The sequence below is a fragment of the Anser brachyrhynchus genome, assembly GCF_964034855.1.
Source record: "Anser brachyrhynchus genome assembly, chromosome: 1".
Lineage (NCBI taxonomy): Eukaryota > Metazoa > Chordata > Aves > Anseriformes > Anatidae > Anser > Anser brachyrhynchus.
This window is the reverse complement of record NC_137694.1, coordinates 1,508,820-1,522,896: the sequence shown is the minus strand read 5'-3', so window position 1 is coordinate 1,522,896 and position 14,077 is coordinate 1,508,820. Positions and strand designations below refer to the sequence as shown.

The window sequence follows — 14,077 nt, the reverse complement described above, 5'->3', positions numbered from 1 at the left end:
CGTCGCCCAATCAGAGAGCGGCTTCTGGGGACCCCGCCAATGAGACGGGGCCTTCTTGGGAGGTGGGGGAAGGCGGGCGGGGAGGGAGGGAGGAAGGGCGGTTCGCGGACGCGGGCAGGCAGAAGCAATCGAGCGCCGAGCTTGGGAGCAGGCCCCTCCCCCTCCCCCCCCCAAAAGGATGCCGGCAGGGGGGCGGAACGAAAGAGACGCGGAACGAAAAAGCGGCGGAACGAAGGTGCGCGGGCTGCGTTTCCCGCTCGGCCCCGCCCCCCCCGCCCCCCCCAAAGCGACGGGGACGCGCTGAGGGACCAAGATGGCGGCGCCCAGCGCGGCGGGGGCCCGGGGGAGGCCGCCCGCCGCCACCCCGCAGCAGATCCGCGACCTCATCGACGGCGGCATCGCCCCGGAGGGGGGCGGCAGCGACGGGTGGGGGGCGGGGGGGGACGGGGGAAAGGCCTGAGGGGAGTGGGGTGGGGGCTAGGCCCGGCTAGGGGGGCAGAGGCGCTGAGGGGAGGGCGCTGGGGGGGGGGTTGGGGGCGATGGGGGGGGGTTGGGGGTGCTGAGGGGGGCTTAGGAGGGTGCTGGGGGGGTTTGGGGATGATGAGGGGGGGGATTGAGGGCGTTGGGGGGGTTGGGGGGTTCTTGGGGGGATTTGGGGGGCGTTGGGGGGGTTTGAGGGCACTGGGGGGGGATTTGGGGGCACTGGGGAGATTTGGGGGTGCTGAGGGGGGTTTGGGGGTGCTGAGGGGGATTTGGGGGTGTTGGGGGGATTGGGGGTGCTGGGGGGGGTTTGGGGGCCGCTGGGAGGCTTTGGGGGTGCTGAGGGGGGCTTAAGGGGGTGCTGAGGAGGGGGTTGGGGGTGGTTGAGGGGTGCTGGGGGGGGCTTGGGGAGTGCTGAGGGGGGATTGGGGGATGATGGGTTTGGGGGCGCTGAGGGGGAGTTTGGGGGTGCTGAGGGGGTTGGGGGTGCTGATGGGGGTTTTGGGGGACGCCGGGGGGGGTTTGGGGGGTGCTGGGGGTGGTTGGGGCTGGTAACAGGGGATGTGCCAGGAGCACGGGGCGCTGGGAGGCACGGGGAGAGGAACTGGGAAGTACTGGGAGGCGCTGGGACGCTGGGAGGCAGCAGCGGGTAACGAGAGGCTGGGGGGGGGGGGGGGGGAGAGCACTGGTGGGCACCAGGGGGGCTCCGAGAGACTCAGCTCTTACGGGGGGGGGGGGGGGGGGGGGGGGGGATTCCGAGAAAGCTCCCGCCTCTTCTGGGGACGGGACAGTGGAAAGTTTCTGGGGGGGTAGCAAGGACGTTTTCGCTCGCTGTTTTTTTTTAACTCGCTCTTCCCCCTAGGAAGGACGCGGCGGGCTGGCCGCAGCCCGCCAACGGATCCCTGCAGGTGGAGGACGCTCCCCCCTCGGAGTCGACGAGCAGAGAGGCTTATTTCAGCCGGGTGGAAACCTTCACTATATCCTTCCAGCCTCCCCTCTCCCCGCTTCACCGTCCCCAAGGGTTCCCTTCGTCTCCCCAGGTTTTTTGTTTTGTTTTGGTTGGTTGGTTGGTTGGTTTTTTTTTGTTTGGTTGGTTTTTGTTTTGTTTTTTCCCCTAGGGACGAGCCGCCCCGTGAGGAACGAGGCGCCTAAAGGCGGTGGAGATGAGCCGGGGAATTTTGGGGGGAGGTTTTTTTGTCCTTAACGCCGGGCACCCGCTGAAGTGGGCGGGCAAACCCCACGAGCTGTCCCCGCTGGTGTGCGCCAGGTACGGCTGGGCCAACGTGGAGTGCGACGTGCTGAAGTGCTCCAGCTGCCAGGCCTTCCTCTGCGCCAGCCTGCAGCTCGCCTTCGACTTCGCCAAGTGTGCGTATGCCGCGGGCCGGGGCCGGGGGGGAACCTTCCCGGGTGCGGGGTTTGGGATTCCGCGCCCCAACGGAGCCCGTGGGCCTGCCTGGGTGGCGCTGGGCGCTTCCGTCCCTGAAAACGGATCCGATAAAGCTCCCGGGGTTCGCGGCGGCGCTCTCGGAGGCGGGTTTCCAGGCTCCCTGGTCCGCTGCTCTGGTCCTCCGCTGGTTTTTCTTAATTAAAAAAGACCTTGGCTTGATTGAAACGACTTTGGCTTGATTGAAAAGACTTTGATTTGATTGAAAAGACTTTGGCTTGATCGAAAAGACCTTAAACTTTTCTTAATTAAGAAGACCGGGGGGCTGCTGGCCCTGCCGGCCTGTGCAGGCGCTCACCTCGCGTGATTTAACCCCGAAAGCCCCCCGCTGCAATATTTGCGCCAGGTTGGATCGCCAGGGCTGTCCTGGTGCTGGCTCCCGAGCCCGAACCCTGCCCAAACCCTGATTTTCCTTCACCCGGGTCTGTCCCAGGTGCCTGGAAAGGTTTTTTTTTTGCCCGCCGCCGCCAAGTTTCACCTCCTCGCCTCGTTTTTTTTCCCTTTATTACGGGTCCCCGCTCTCGTTCCCCGCCGAGCAGCGGAGGCGCAGCCCCAGCGGCTGACTTGGGCTGCGTCTGCTGCGGCTCCCCCCCCCTCCATGTCCCTGCTTGCTGTTTGTTCTCCCCCTCCCCTTCCCCGAGGCGTAGCGGCGGGTTTTGCCTGGCAGATAAGGAGCGCTGCTTGGAGCTGAAGAAGTCCCTGCGCACCGCGCACGAGAAGTTCTGCTTCTGGCCGGACAGCCCCTGCCCAGGTCGGTCCCGCAGAGCCCGGCACCGCTCTGGGATCTCCCTTTCCCTTCCTCTTCTCTTCTCCTCTCGCCTCCGTGGCTTCTCTCCAAGCTCCCGCAGCAGGCGGTGTCGTCCCAGTCCCTTTTTCCCCCCCACCTTCTCCCGGGGACGTGGGAGCTCAGCAGCAGAGGGGGGAGCCTCCGAGCGGCAGCGGGAGCCCCCACGCCTCGGGTTTTGGGCCAGCGCTGCCTCCGTCAACCTTCCTGCCCAGGAGGAGGCACAGGGAAAACGCTGCCCGGGTTGTAGGCGGGAGCGGGGAGCGGGAGCTTTGTCCTCCTGGTGATTTGAAGGTGTGAACCGAAACGGTTCCGTGATTCAAAGCGCTAGGATGGGTCCTGGCGAAGCAACGAGAGGCTGCTCAGCTTTTCTTTTAAAAGACCGTTTGCTGGCCTCGTTTCCTCTCTTCCTGCGGGCCAACGAGGGGCGGGAAGGCAGATGTCGCACCTAAGGCTGCTTTTTCTTCTTTTTTTCTTCTTTTTTTTTCGTTTTTTTCCTTTTTTTTCCCTTTTTTTTCCTCCTCCGCCAGCCCGCTTCGCCCTGCTGCTGGTGGACGAGCCCCGGGCCCTTCTCCAGGACTTCCTGGAGCGCTTCCAGAGCCTGTGCCAGCTGGAGCTGCAGCTGCCCTCCCTCCGAGCCGAGGACGTGAAAACCACGGTGGGTTCCTCGCCGGCGGGCTGCTCGAGGCCCCCCCCGGGACGAGGCGAGCGGCGCCCGCGCCGCGCTGCCCCCTGACCGAAACAGCTCTGGGCGAGGACCCGGACCGCGCGCGTTGAGGGTCCGCCGTCGCCTTGGCTTTCTCCGCGGGCGCTCCCTGCGGGGTGATTTTTCCCCTGGCCTTTCTGGAAGCGCCTCAAAGGGAGTTCGGGAGGGTTTCTGCCGCCTTCGGGAGGGTTCCTGCCGCGTTTGGGTTGGTTTCTGCCACCTTCGGGAGGGTTTCTGCTCGCGCAAGCCTTTGCCCGACGCGGGCGCAGCTGCCTCGTGCCAGCACAGCGTTGCCGGTGGCGAGGGGCTGCGGTGCCGGCGTCCTGCTTTTCCTGGCAAGGTGCAAAAGGCGTTTTGGGTCCCACAGAGCCCTTTGGGGCTTTCCCCTGGCAACTCCCCCACCTCATTCGTTACCTCCAGGGGCTCCGAGGGTCCTACAAGAGGCCGGAGGTGAGAGCTTACCCCTGCGGGAGGGAGGCAGGAGCCGAAGTGTAGCCCGCGGGGGCTCTTTTCTCTCTCTGTATCTCGCCGACGGCCCCCAAAGTGCTCTTGGCTTGCCCAAACGCAGACGGCCTCCCAATCCCTGCCTGTCAGCAGGGCGGCAGGGCTGAGATCCCGCTCTCCATCCGGGGAAGCAAACAGTGCCTGGATGAGTGCGGGCAGCAGGGAGAGGCAGACGGGCATGGGGAAGGAGAGGGCCGTCGCTCCGGGCGGCTTCTGCGTGCTAACCAGAGAATTTAAGGGCTGAGCGCGCAAGCTCGTGCCCTTCGGGGCGGCCAACTGGGACCAGAGAGTCCCTCATCTGTCGCACCGGGGGTTTTCCTGCGCTCGTTTCCATATTTCAGTATTATTGCTAGGCCGGGAGTCCCGAGGGCAGCACTTCAATAAAAAAAAAGGAGCTGTGGGGCACCGGGCAGGGTGGCAAATCCAGCCGCAGACGCCGATGGAGTCGGAAGGAAAGGTGAGCGCTGCCTCTGACCGCCAGCCTCTCTCCGTCCCCCAGTCCCTGACGGAGGAGAAGATCTCCTTGCTCCTCCAGCTGGTCAGGGAGGAGCTCGAGCACAAAGCAGAGGGGGAGAAGCCGCCGGCGAGGTTCACCTCGGAAGCCCTGCCCGTGCACGTTTCCGCCTGCGTCCTGGCGCTGTGTGGCTGGACCTGCGGGTGAGTGCGGGGCCGAGCCCGCGACGGCTCCCGGTCCGTGCCAAACCGAAACGTAAACTTTTAAGAGTTTAAATCGGGGATACGGGTGGGTTTTCGCGTCCTTCCCGGCACGCCGGGCTACCAAACCAGCCTGCCCCTCAGCTGAGGGCCGCTGGCTGCGCGCCCGCGGCCGTTCTGAAAGCCGCGGTTTTTGGGAAGGGCCCCAAAGGCTCGCCCCAACCTTTCCCCCCACCCCGTGCCTTGGCTCCGTGTCCCCGCAGCGCCGTGCCCGGCTCCCCGCTCCTCTCGGTGATCACCTGCTCGCGCTGCATGAGGAAGGTGGGGCTGTGGGGCTTCCACCAGCTCGAGCCCGGCGGCCCGGAGCTGGACTCGTGCAGCCCCGGAGGCGCCCCGACGGCACCCGCCGAGCGCTGCCCGCCCGTGCCCACGTCCCCTCGCAGGATGCTGACGCGGAGCCAAGACGCGTTTCCTCCGGGCTCCGAGCAGGTACGGCGCCGTGCTCGGCAGGCTCAGGGCGTCTCGGTTGCGGGGGCGCGCAGGGCTTGAGGCCCCCGAAGGAGCTTTGGGGGTCCGCTACCCCCAAAGGGGCTCTTGGCAGTGCCGTGGGCCGCCTTGGTGGTGGCACAGCCCCCGCCGGGAGAGCTTGAGGGGGTTTTGGTCTCCGGTTTGAGCCGCGCGGCGCCTCCCCGTCCCCGGCGGGCAGGGGGTGTGCTGGCAGCCCGAGGAACCACAGGACCACGGGATGGCTGAGGGTGGAAGGGGCCTCCGGGTCCCTCTGGTCCCCCCCCTGCTCCAGCAGGGCCACCCCAAGCAGGTGCCCAGCCCCACGTCCAAGAAGCTCTCCAAGGAGGGGGCTCCGCAACCTCTGGGTACCCGCCGCAGGGCTCCGGCACCCACCCAGCCCAGGAGTGCTGCTGGTGGGCGGAGGGAACCTCCTGGGCTCCAGCTTTCGGCCTTTCCTCGTAGCGGAGACGTTTAAAGTCTCTCTCCGTCGTTTTCGTTGTCCTTTGCTGAGCTCTCTCCGGTCCGTCCGCGTCCCTCTCGTACTGGGGAGCCCAGAACTGGACTCAGTTCCCCAGGTGCAGCCTCACCGGGGCTGAGCAGGGGGACGGAACCACCTCCCTTGACCCGCTGGGGATACTTTGCCCGTCAGCAGGGGCACCGCCAGCAGGGGCACGTCACTAGCTCGCGTTCAGCTCGGCGTCCGGCGGGCCCCCAGCTCCTTTTCTGCAGAACCGCTTCCCAGGAGGGTTCCCCCAGCGAATCCCGGCGCCCGGGCCCGGCTTAACCCTCGTCCTTTCCCCGCCGGCAGCAGGAGAAGAGCCCGTCCCCGGCGGTCTCTCGCCCGCGGGCTTGGGACTCCACCAGCCCCGTGGAGCGAGGCGAATCGGAGGCAGCCGGCCCCACGCCGAGGAGCCGCCCCGTCACCCGCAGCATGGGGCAGGGCGAAGCGGCCGTGGATGTGCCGTCCAGCCCCATCCGCAGGGCCAAGCGGGCACGGCTCTGCTCCTCCGGCAGCTCGGTGAGTGCCACGGGGCTGGCGTTTGGGCGCGGAGAGGGTTTTATCGCGTCGCTGGAGCCCGTTTGAAGCGATCCCGGCGCTGATACCCTTCGCTGCCGTCTTCTCTGCCTGCCCAGGATGCTTCCTCGAGGAGTTTCTTTGACCCCAGCTCGCAGCATCGCGACTGGTGCCCCTGGGTCAACGCGGTGGAGGGAGCGGAGGCCCCGGACGATTCTGCGGCCCAGAAGGAGCCCCCGAAGGCAGAGCCGGGCTGGCAAGCGATCCTGAACGTGCTCCTGGCCATCGGAAAATGTGACAGAGTGCCCGAGACGGAGCCCGTGGTGAGCCTGCGGGGTTCCCAGCCCCAAACCTCAGCACCCGAGCGCTGCTCGCTGCTGCCTTCCCCCCCGGGGCCGAAAAGCCCACGGGCAGGGTTCGGGGCAGACGAGCTCGCGTTGGGCTAAACGCAGACCCGGCGACGGGGCGGACAGGACCGGGGACGCGTCTTCGGGAGCCCGTTTCCCCTCCGGCTGCTCTCGACGGCCTCTCGGCCGGGTCTCGTCCGCCCGCGACGTGCTGCGAGCGGAGCCGTCGGAGGGCTGCCGTAAATACCAGCCGCTTCCGCGGTTGCGGGTCCCTCCGCGGCGCTTTGACCTCCTGTTGCTTTGCTCTCTTCCCCTCTCCCGCAGAGCCTCTCGGTGAAGTCCTCCAAGGTGTTCCGCATTTTCCGGCAGTGGGAGAGCGCGAATCCCTCCTGAACCTGCCGCCGCCTTCCGGGGGAACCGCGCGCGCAGGCCCTTGCCGGGGGCAGCGCCTCGCTCCGGCACCGATCCCCTTCACGGTCGCTCCCTCGGCAGCTCCGTGCCCCGGGGAGGGCTCAGCCGCGTGCTGCGAAAGCCCCGGGCTGCCCCGGTGCCAAAGCAGCCCCTGGGGATCCCCCCCTCCAGTCCCCCTTCCTCAAACCCCAAAGCCTTCAGCAGTTTTCGCCGTAGCCCTCGGCCCCGAGGGCTTCGACGGCTCCGTCTGGGGGCCGCGCGGGGCGGACGTGGGGCCGCGGTCAGCCGGGCCTGCCCCCGGCAGCACGGGGAGGCGACGCCAGGTGGGAATAAACATTTCACGTTGGTTTTTTTCTTTTTTCTTACGGCTCCCGTGGCCCTTTCTTCCCGGGGCAGGGGGAGCTCCGGGCCGGCGGGCTCGATCGAAAGAGCCGGGTGCGCCCAGGCTGCTGGGGAGCGGATAACGGCCCCGTCATCTGCCCCCGGGGTGATAAATCACCCGGGCGGGAGCTCGGGGGGGAGGCTGAGACACAGCCAAGAAGCGTGGAAGACGCTGCTCGGGGCTGCTTCTGGCTTAGGTGGTGATCTCCTCCCCCCTGGAAGAGGGAGAAGAAGGCAAGGGAGGAAACCCCGACCTGGTGTCTCCGTCCTCGAGGATGTGGAAGGGGCTTCGGGGATGGGCTCAGCCCCCGCAGCTGCCCCCGGAGCGGCTTTGGACCTCGTCCCCGGGGGTCTGCTGCCGCCAAAGCGGCGGGAGGGAAGGCGCAGGGACGCGTGGTTCCCGTATTTCAGAGCAAAGCCCCTCCCTTGTCCCTGTTTTAGGGGCCGGGACGCCTCTGAGCCAGGTGCTTGTCACATACGGAGGCCCTGCCTCGGTTTCCCCAGCAGGGCATCTCACGGAATCGTCTTCACCTCGTCTTTTGGGGTATTTTCTGGCCGCCCCGTTCCCGGGAAGGCAGCGGCCACCGCGCTTGGGGCCGGTCCCCGCCCTCGGTCGCAACGGTGCCACCGTGGCCGGCCCTGAACCCCCCAAAACTTGTAGGTTCACCTGCCCGTGGCTCTTGGGGGGGGGGTTCTGGGGGACACCTAGGGCTGGAGGGTGGGTGGTTCCTCTTCCTTCCCAAAGAGGAATCGTGCTCCTTCACCCCACGGATCACAAAGGCCAGGGGGCTTTGTCTCGGGGGGGGGGGGACCCGCGGGGACCTCGTGGACGTGGGGGTGCTGCCACAGGACCGCCAGCAGCCGCACCCCGAGGATAAACCCCCAAAAAGGGTCGGGATGCCGTGGGGGGCCCTGTCACCCTGTTCCGTTTAAAGGAACCAAGAGAAAACCCTGCTTTTTTCCCCTCTATTTTCCTGCCGGCGTCCGACCGAGGAGCGTCAAAGTCAGGGGAAACGGGGACCCCGTAACCCCGCGTCTGTACTCACCCCGTCCCTGTTTTCCTCCCGGATTCCTCCTGGGTTAACTCACCCAGGATGTGAATCCAACCCCTCGGGGGTGGGTTACGTCCTGCCCCGTGATGGAGGTGCCGCTCGGGGATGGCGGGGCATTAAATCGAGGAAAAACAACCCCTGGCTCGTATAGGGTGGGTGGGGCCCCCCCTTTATGGGTTCTTTACGGGGTTCCCTGATTGCGTTTCCTCCCCGCGGACAGCGGCGCTGGCTCACCGCGGGCACGGGGAGGTGACGCCGGACGAAATTTTTGGTGATGCCGGGGTCAGGAACGCGGGGTGTCCGCCCCGGGGAGGTGGAGGTGGCACGCCAGCCCGCAGGACGCCCCCCTATAACGTCACCCTCCTGCCACCCGCTGTCACCTTCGGGTGCCCCCCCCCCCCCCCCGCAGCCCCGTCCCGGTTGGGTAAACTGAGGCAGGGCGAGGTGCCTCACCGGCACGGCGTCCGAAATCCTCGTGTGCCGATGCTCCGGCCGTTTGACGCCTTCCTAACTGCGACCCCACAGATTTTTGGGGCGCCGGGGGGGGGGGGGGGGGGTGACGTGGGTGCCGTCCCCGGGACCACGCTTCCCCACCTCAGGCCCTGCTGGTGGGGGGGGGCACAGGGGATCCCGTGGTGCCTCTCTGGGCTGTGACACGGCTGAATTTTTTTTTGGGGGGGGGGAAATCCCCCCGAGGTGACCCCAAAAACAACCCCAAGCGCCCCCCCCCCCTTTATCCCCACCGGGGTCTCGAACCCTTGGCCCTCCTCTTCCCCCCCCCCCCCCCGAACTACAACCCCCCCTTCTCCGGAACTACACCTCCCAGCGCCCCCCGCGGCAGGGCGGGGCCGAGCCGCTCGCCCAATGGCAGCTCGGCGGGGCGGTGAGGTCACTGCGGGTGACGTCAGGGGGCCAGAGAGAGGCTCCGGCAGAGGCGGCCGGAGCGGGGCTGAGGCGGCGGCGGCGGCACCACAGGAGGGCGGCGGCGGCCGCGACCCCGGCACCGGCCTCGCTTGAGGGGGGGGGTCCCGACCCCGGTCCCTCACAGCCCAGCGCTCCCCCCCCCCCCCGTCCCCCAGGCTCCTTTCGGTCCCCGTCGTCCCCTCCCCAACCCCCCTCTTTCACCGACGGGAGCGGCGGCGGCGCTGACAGCCCGCCCGGAGCCCCGGGGGCGGCGGCCACCATGTCGTCCCCCAGCCCGGGCAAGCGGCGGATGGACACCGACGTGGTCAAGCTGTATCCTTGGTGCCTCCTCGGGTTGCGGGGGGGGGGGGGGGGCGAGGGGGGGGGGGCTGGGCCTGCACCGGGGCTGGGGGGGGGAGAACCGGGACCCCCCCCCCGTTATCGCCCCCCCCTATTATCGCCACCCCCCTCCGATTATCGCCCCCCCCCCCCCATTATCGCCCACCCCCCCCCTTTTGTGAGGCCCCCTGGCCCAGCCTCCCCCACAGCAGGGCCGACGTGCCCCCCCCCCGTATCCAGGAAAGGCCCTGAACCCTCCCCCCAGATCCCCCCCCATATCCCCCCCTATATCCCCCCCTTCCCCCCCTTTTCTTTTTTTTCCCCCTTTTTGGCCTCACAGTGACCCCCCCCCTTAAGCCCTAAGGGTGACCCCCCCCAGCCCCCTCCCCATTAACCCCCCTGCCCTGCCCCGCCCCCTACAAGGGGGCTCAGGGCGGCCCCATCCCCTAAAAAAAAACCCTTTTTGGGGTCTTTATTGGGGTTATTATTCCCCCCCCCCCTGCGATTGCAGCCTGCCCCTTCACGGACCTGCCAGCTTTAGGGCTTTAAGTTTGTTTTTTTTGGGGGGGGGCTTGCAGGAAACCCTCGGCACCGGGTGGGCAAAGGGCTTTTTGGGGCCGGGCCCCGTCCCGAGGAGGTCCCGTTATGTAACGCGCCGGGTTAGGGTTGTCTTCCCCCCCCAGCCTAGACCTGTTTATATTTTTCTTCCTCGTTTTTTCCTTTTTTCCCCTTTCTCTTCTCATTCTCGCCCCCTTTGTGGGGAGGTAAAATCCTTTCCCCCCCCCCCCCCCCCGCCTCTCTCCGGAGCGTGGGCGGCATCGAAAACATCGGGGATTTGGTTATGGGATCGCTTTTATTAATAGGTTTTGTTTACAAGGCGTGCGCCGAGAGAGAGAGATTGGGGGGGGGCGCGGATGGCACCCAAAATGTTCCCCCCCCGACCTCCCCCAGCAGGACCTGGGGCTGCCGGCTGCGAGGGCCCGAGGTCTGATTTAGTTCCCGGAGAGATAAAAACAAACTATTTGGGTTTTGGGGGTTATTTTCTAGGGGGGGGGGGGGGAGGAGAGCGCCGCCGTTCGTGGCAGGAGGGCGGCTTATCGAAGGAAACTTGTGCTGACGTTGGGCCGGGCGCCCCGCTCCTCTCCCGGAGCCGCTCTCGGTGTATTTTGGTGGTTTTTTTTTTTCTCTTTTCTTTTTTTTTTTTTTTTCCTGAGCAAATAGGAAATGACTGGCGATCATGGTTGAATCTGAGCTATTTTTTATCCGGGGGTTTAAAGTTACACACGCGCACAGGGCGAAGGCGAATCGCGGCCTCGATCGCGCCGGGAGGAGGGCCGGCGATTCCGGCTGGTTGGGGGGTTTTTTGGTTTTTATTTTGGGGGGGGGGGGGGGGGGGGGGGGGCACAAAAAAATACTTGCGTAGGGCCAGCGCCAGGAGAGGTCTGGGCTGTGAGAGGGGCCGAGGCCCAACCTGAGCTGCCGCCGCTCTCCTTTTCCCCTCCCCCTGCTCTCTTTTTTTTTTTCTCTCTTTATTATTATTATTTTTTGTCGTTGTTTGTTCGTTGGCAGCCACCGCTGCGGACGTTTTGGGAGACAAAGAGCAGCTTTTCCGCGCCTGCGGCTTTTTCCGAAGCCTCTCCTCTCCCCCTCTCTATTTCCAGAGGCGCCGGGGGGCTGCGCGCTGGTAGGTGTCGAGCCCCGAAATGCCCCCCCCCCGGCCCCGGCTGCTTTCCCCTCGCTTCCTGACGAAAGGAACCCGAGGGAGGCTCTCCCCAGAGCCCGGCTCCCCCCGTCGCACCCAAACCCCCCCGGGGTCGGAGGGTTTAGGGGGGCCGGCGTCCCGCGGCCGACAAACTTGGGAAGTTGCGCGTGGGGCAGATGCCTGCTCGGCTCCCCTCCTTCCCTCCCTCCTTCCCTTCCCTCCCCGGCCTTTTTTTTTCTTTTTTTCTTTTTTTTTTTTGTCCAGCTCAAAAACAAATCCCAAATCCCGCTCGGAAGCCCACCCGAAATTCGGGGCTGCCCCGAAGGAGAGGGGGGCGGTCCGAAGGAATGTGCGCGGGGGCCGCTCGCCTCAAGGGTTTTGTTGTCGCCTCGCTTTTATCCCCCCCCCCCCCCACCCAGGTTTTTGCTGCCATTTTCGTGACACTTTTCCGTTTTCGGCCTCTTTTCGCCTTCCTGCTGGGGAGTAACGGCGCGGATCTGCGGCCTGCCGGGGGGCTGCTTTTAGGAGGGGGGGGTGACGTCTCCAGCAAACGCCTCCTCCTCCCGCCCTGCCAGGTTTAGGAGCCGAGCGGGGGGGCTTTTTTTTTTTTTTCCTCTTTTTCCCCCTTATTTCCAATCCTAACACGTCCGGGGCCTTTTGTGGACGCCCCTTTGTGAGCGGGGAAGGGGGGGGGCAGGGGGGAGAGGTCGCTCGGGATCTCCCCGTGGATTTCCTGGGGAAGGGGGGGGGAAAGTGGGGGGGGGGGGGGAGCCGGCTGCTCGCCTTCGTGCCCCTTGCTGACGTTTAATAATCGCCTCGGCGGCGATGTGCTGAAACTCGCAGTCCCTCGCTCATTGTTTCTCCCCTGCTCGCGCCGGGCCTGCAGCGGGCGTCCCCGTGTCCTGGGATGGATTGGGGGGGGGGTGGGGGGGTTTGCAGCCCCTGTTAGGGTCACCCAAACTTTTCCCGGCGACCCCCAAACCCTTACGGAGCCGGGGGCGCTGCCTGCCGGGGCGTCCCCCGCGCCCCCAAAACGTTCGGGGATCTGCCGGCCGCCATCCTCGGGGGCGTCGCGCCGGGCGCCTCTTTGGGGAGCCCCCAGCCCTTGGCTCCCGGGGGATGCCCCCCACCCATTCTGTTTCCCCCCGAGCTTTTTGGGGGCGAGCCTTCGGCCTCCTCGGCGCGGTGTTTTTGCGGGCGAGAGGCCTCGGGCAGAGCTCGCAACTCCGCGGATTGGCTGCTCTGTTACCACCCGGAAACCGCGGCCGGGGCGGAGCGAGCCGCCAGCTGATGGGGAGCCTTGGCCTCCCCCCCCCTCCCAGGCCTTCACCCCAACCGGGGTGGGTGCACCCAGGGGTCCCCGAGCCCCCCCCACCCCCCGATGGCCGGGCTTTGTTGCCCTACGCCAGGGCACAGCAGGGCGAGCTCTCCGCAGCCCCCCCCCCCGGCCGCGAGTTTGATTTCTCGCTGATTTATTTCCCTCCTTTTGTGGGTAGATGCTCCCGGCTCTATTTTTAAGCGGCGGGGGGGGGGGGGGGGGAAAGAAAAAAAAGAAAAAAAAAAGAAAAAAAAAGGGGAAGCGTCTCCCCGCTCGGCGCAGGAAAGGAATTGGAAATCGTCCCCGTTCGTCCCCACCAGGAATCTCCCCGTTCGTCCCCACCGGATCCGCCGAGCGTTTTTCCCCCACCCCCCCCCGCCTAAATCCGGGCTCGTTCCCGCGGAATAAAAGCGCGAAGCTCCCGCGGGGCGTTCGCCGCTGGCGGCCCCGCGGAGACGGGCCGAGGCGAAGGGTCGGGCGCGTTTTTTGGGGCCCGGAATGCCCCTTGCCGGGGGGCTCGCAGCGCGCGTTTATCGTCCGGCTTGAACGCCTTCCAAGGGCGCGTTGAGCAACGGGGCCGTCACGTGCCTTTGTTCTCCTTGGCCTGTCCCCAGGGGAAGAGCGTGTGCGCTGGAATGTCTTGTTTTGGTAGGGCTCGGCGGCCGGCTTGCCCTCGGCGTCTTTCTCCTTTAAGGAGAGACGGTTCTGGAAAAAAAAACTCTTTTATTTTTTTTTCTCCCCCCCCCCCCCGACCGGGATGCGAATTTCCCAACGCCGCGCCGCCTCGTGCTCTGCTTTTTTTGTGGGGCTCCGCTTTAGCGAGGTCCCCGGGGACGGGGGGTAACGGCGCGGTGGCGCTCCGGGACGCGTGAAGGGGTGCTCGGGGTTCGGTTTCGGGGCTGGGGGAGCCCCCGCCGCCTCCTCCCAGCGCCCCCAGGACCGCTGGCGCGGCTTGGGGTTCATAAACGCAACCCAGAGCGTGCGGAGCTGCCCGCCGCGCTGGGACCTCTGAATCCCCGCTTCGTCCTGCAAAACCAAACCAGCTGGGGGCGGGGGGGGATCTCGGTTGCCTAAATGCCGACCTCCAGGGCATCATCTCGCCGCTTTTAGGGCTGATTTTAGGGCTTTTAGGGTTTTGGATCCTTCCCGCGCCCGGACGGGCTCTTGGCCGGAGCTGGGAGTCCGCTCGTCCATCGTTGCCTTGTCGGTTTGATGGTGGGGGGCTATTGAAGCCCGGGCTCGTCGGCCGGACCCGAAAACGCGGTGGTGCACCCGCTCCAGCACCGAATTGCGCCCGTCGTCGAGCCCCTTCCAGCCCAGCCGCGCGGGGATCCCCCACGGGCTCGGCCCCGTGGTTGGCAGGGGAGCGTGGCGGGTGCCGGCGCGGCTGTCGTGGGATCCCGGCGAGGTTTTTGGGAGCCGTCTCGCCGAGCGCCCTCCCCCGTGTTCGGAACCGCTAAGAGGGACTCGTAGCAGGGCTGGGAACCTCCCAAACCCAGCCGGAGTCTTCCTACGTAGGATTAACCAGAA

The 14,077-nt window shown here is 66.4% G+C and overlaps 2 protein-coding genes across 4 annotated transcripts in view; both read left to right on the top strand.

Annotated features, from left to right (window-relative positions):
* Positions 1-253: 253 nt before the first annotated feature.
* On the top strand, positions 254-7,213 carry ZC3HC1 (zinc finger C3HC-type containing 1). 2 transcript variants are annotated; one of them, XM_080589811.1, is made up of 10 exons: positions 254-426; positions 1,343-1,457; positions 1,695-1,845; positions 2,592-2,675; positions 3,239-3,366; positions 4,418-4,575; positions 4,836-5,061; positions 5,891-6,097; positions 6,214-6,417; positions 6,766-7,213. In XM_080589811.1, the coding sequence occupies exons 1-10, from the start codon at positions 314-316 to the stop codon at positions 6,832-6,834; spliced, it is 1,455 nt and encodes a 484-aa protein (XP_080445937.1). In that variant the 5' UTR covers positions 254-313; the 3' UTR covers positions 6,835-7,213. The 2 variants fall into 2 exon arrangements, with proteins under 2 accessions (XP_080445937.1, XP_080445936.1); XM_080589810.1 differs by having other exon boundaries at positions 256-426; positions 5,888-6,097.
* A 1,964-nt stretch (positions 7,214-9,177) lies between these two features.
* The window catches only part of UBE2H (ubiquitin conjugating enzyme E2 H), a 49,792-nt gene continuing 44,892 nt past the window's right edge, over positions 9,178-14,077 (top strand). Inside the window, exon 1 of one of the 2 annotated variants that reach the window (XM_080578176.1) lies at positions 9,178-9,521. In XM_080578176.1, the coding sequence (XP_080434302.1) occupies positions 9,469-9,521 (53 nt within the window). In that variant the 5' untranslated portion in view covers positions 9,178-9,468. Of the gene's footprint in view, positions 9,522-10,825; positions 10,878-14,077 lie in introns of those variants that run through there. The other variant, XM_080578178.1, reaches the window with a different exon arrangement.

Coding starts and splice junctions, on each gene's coding strand:
- ZC3HC1 (XM_080589810.1), top strand. CDS start 314: ATGGCGGCGCCCAGCGCGGCGGGGGCCCGGGGGAGGCCGCCCGCCGCC. Junction 4,576..4,835: donor CTGTGTGGCTGGACCTGCGG/GTGAGTGCGGGG, acceptor GTGTCCCCGCAG/CGCCGTGCCCGGCTCCCCGC. Junction 5,062..5,887: donor TTCCTCCGGGCTCCGAGCAG/GTACGGCGCCGT, acceptor CCCCGCCGGCAG/CAGGAGAAGAGCCCGTCCCC.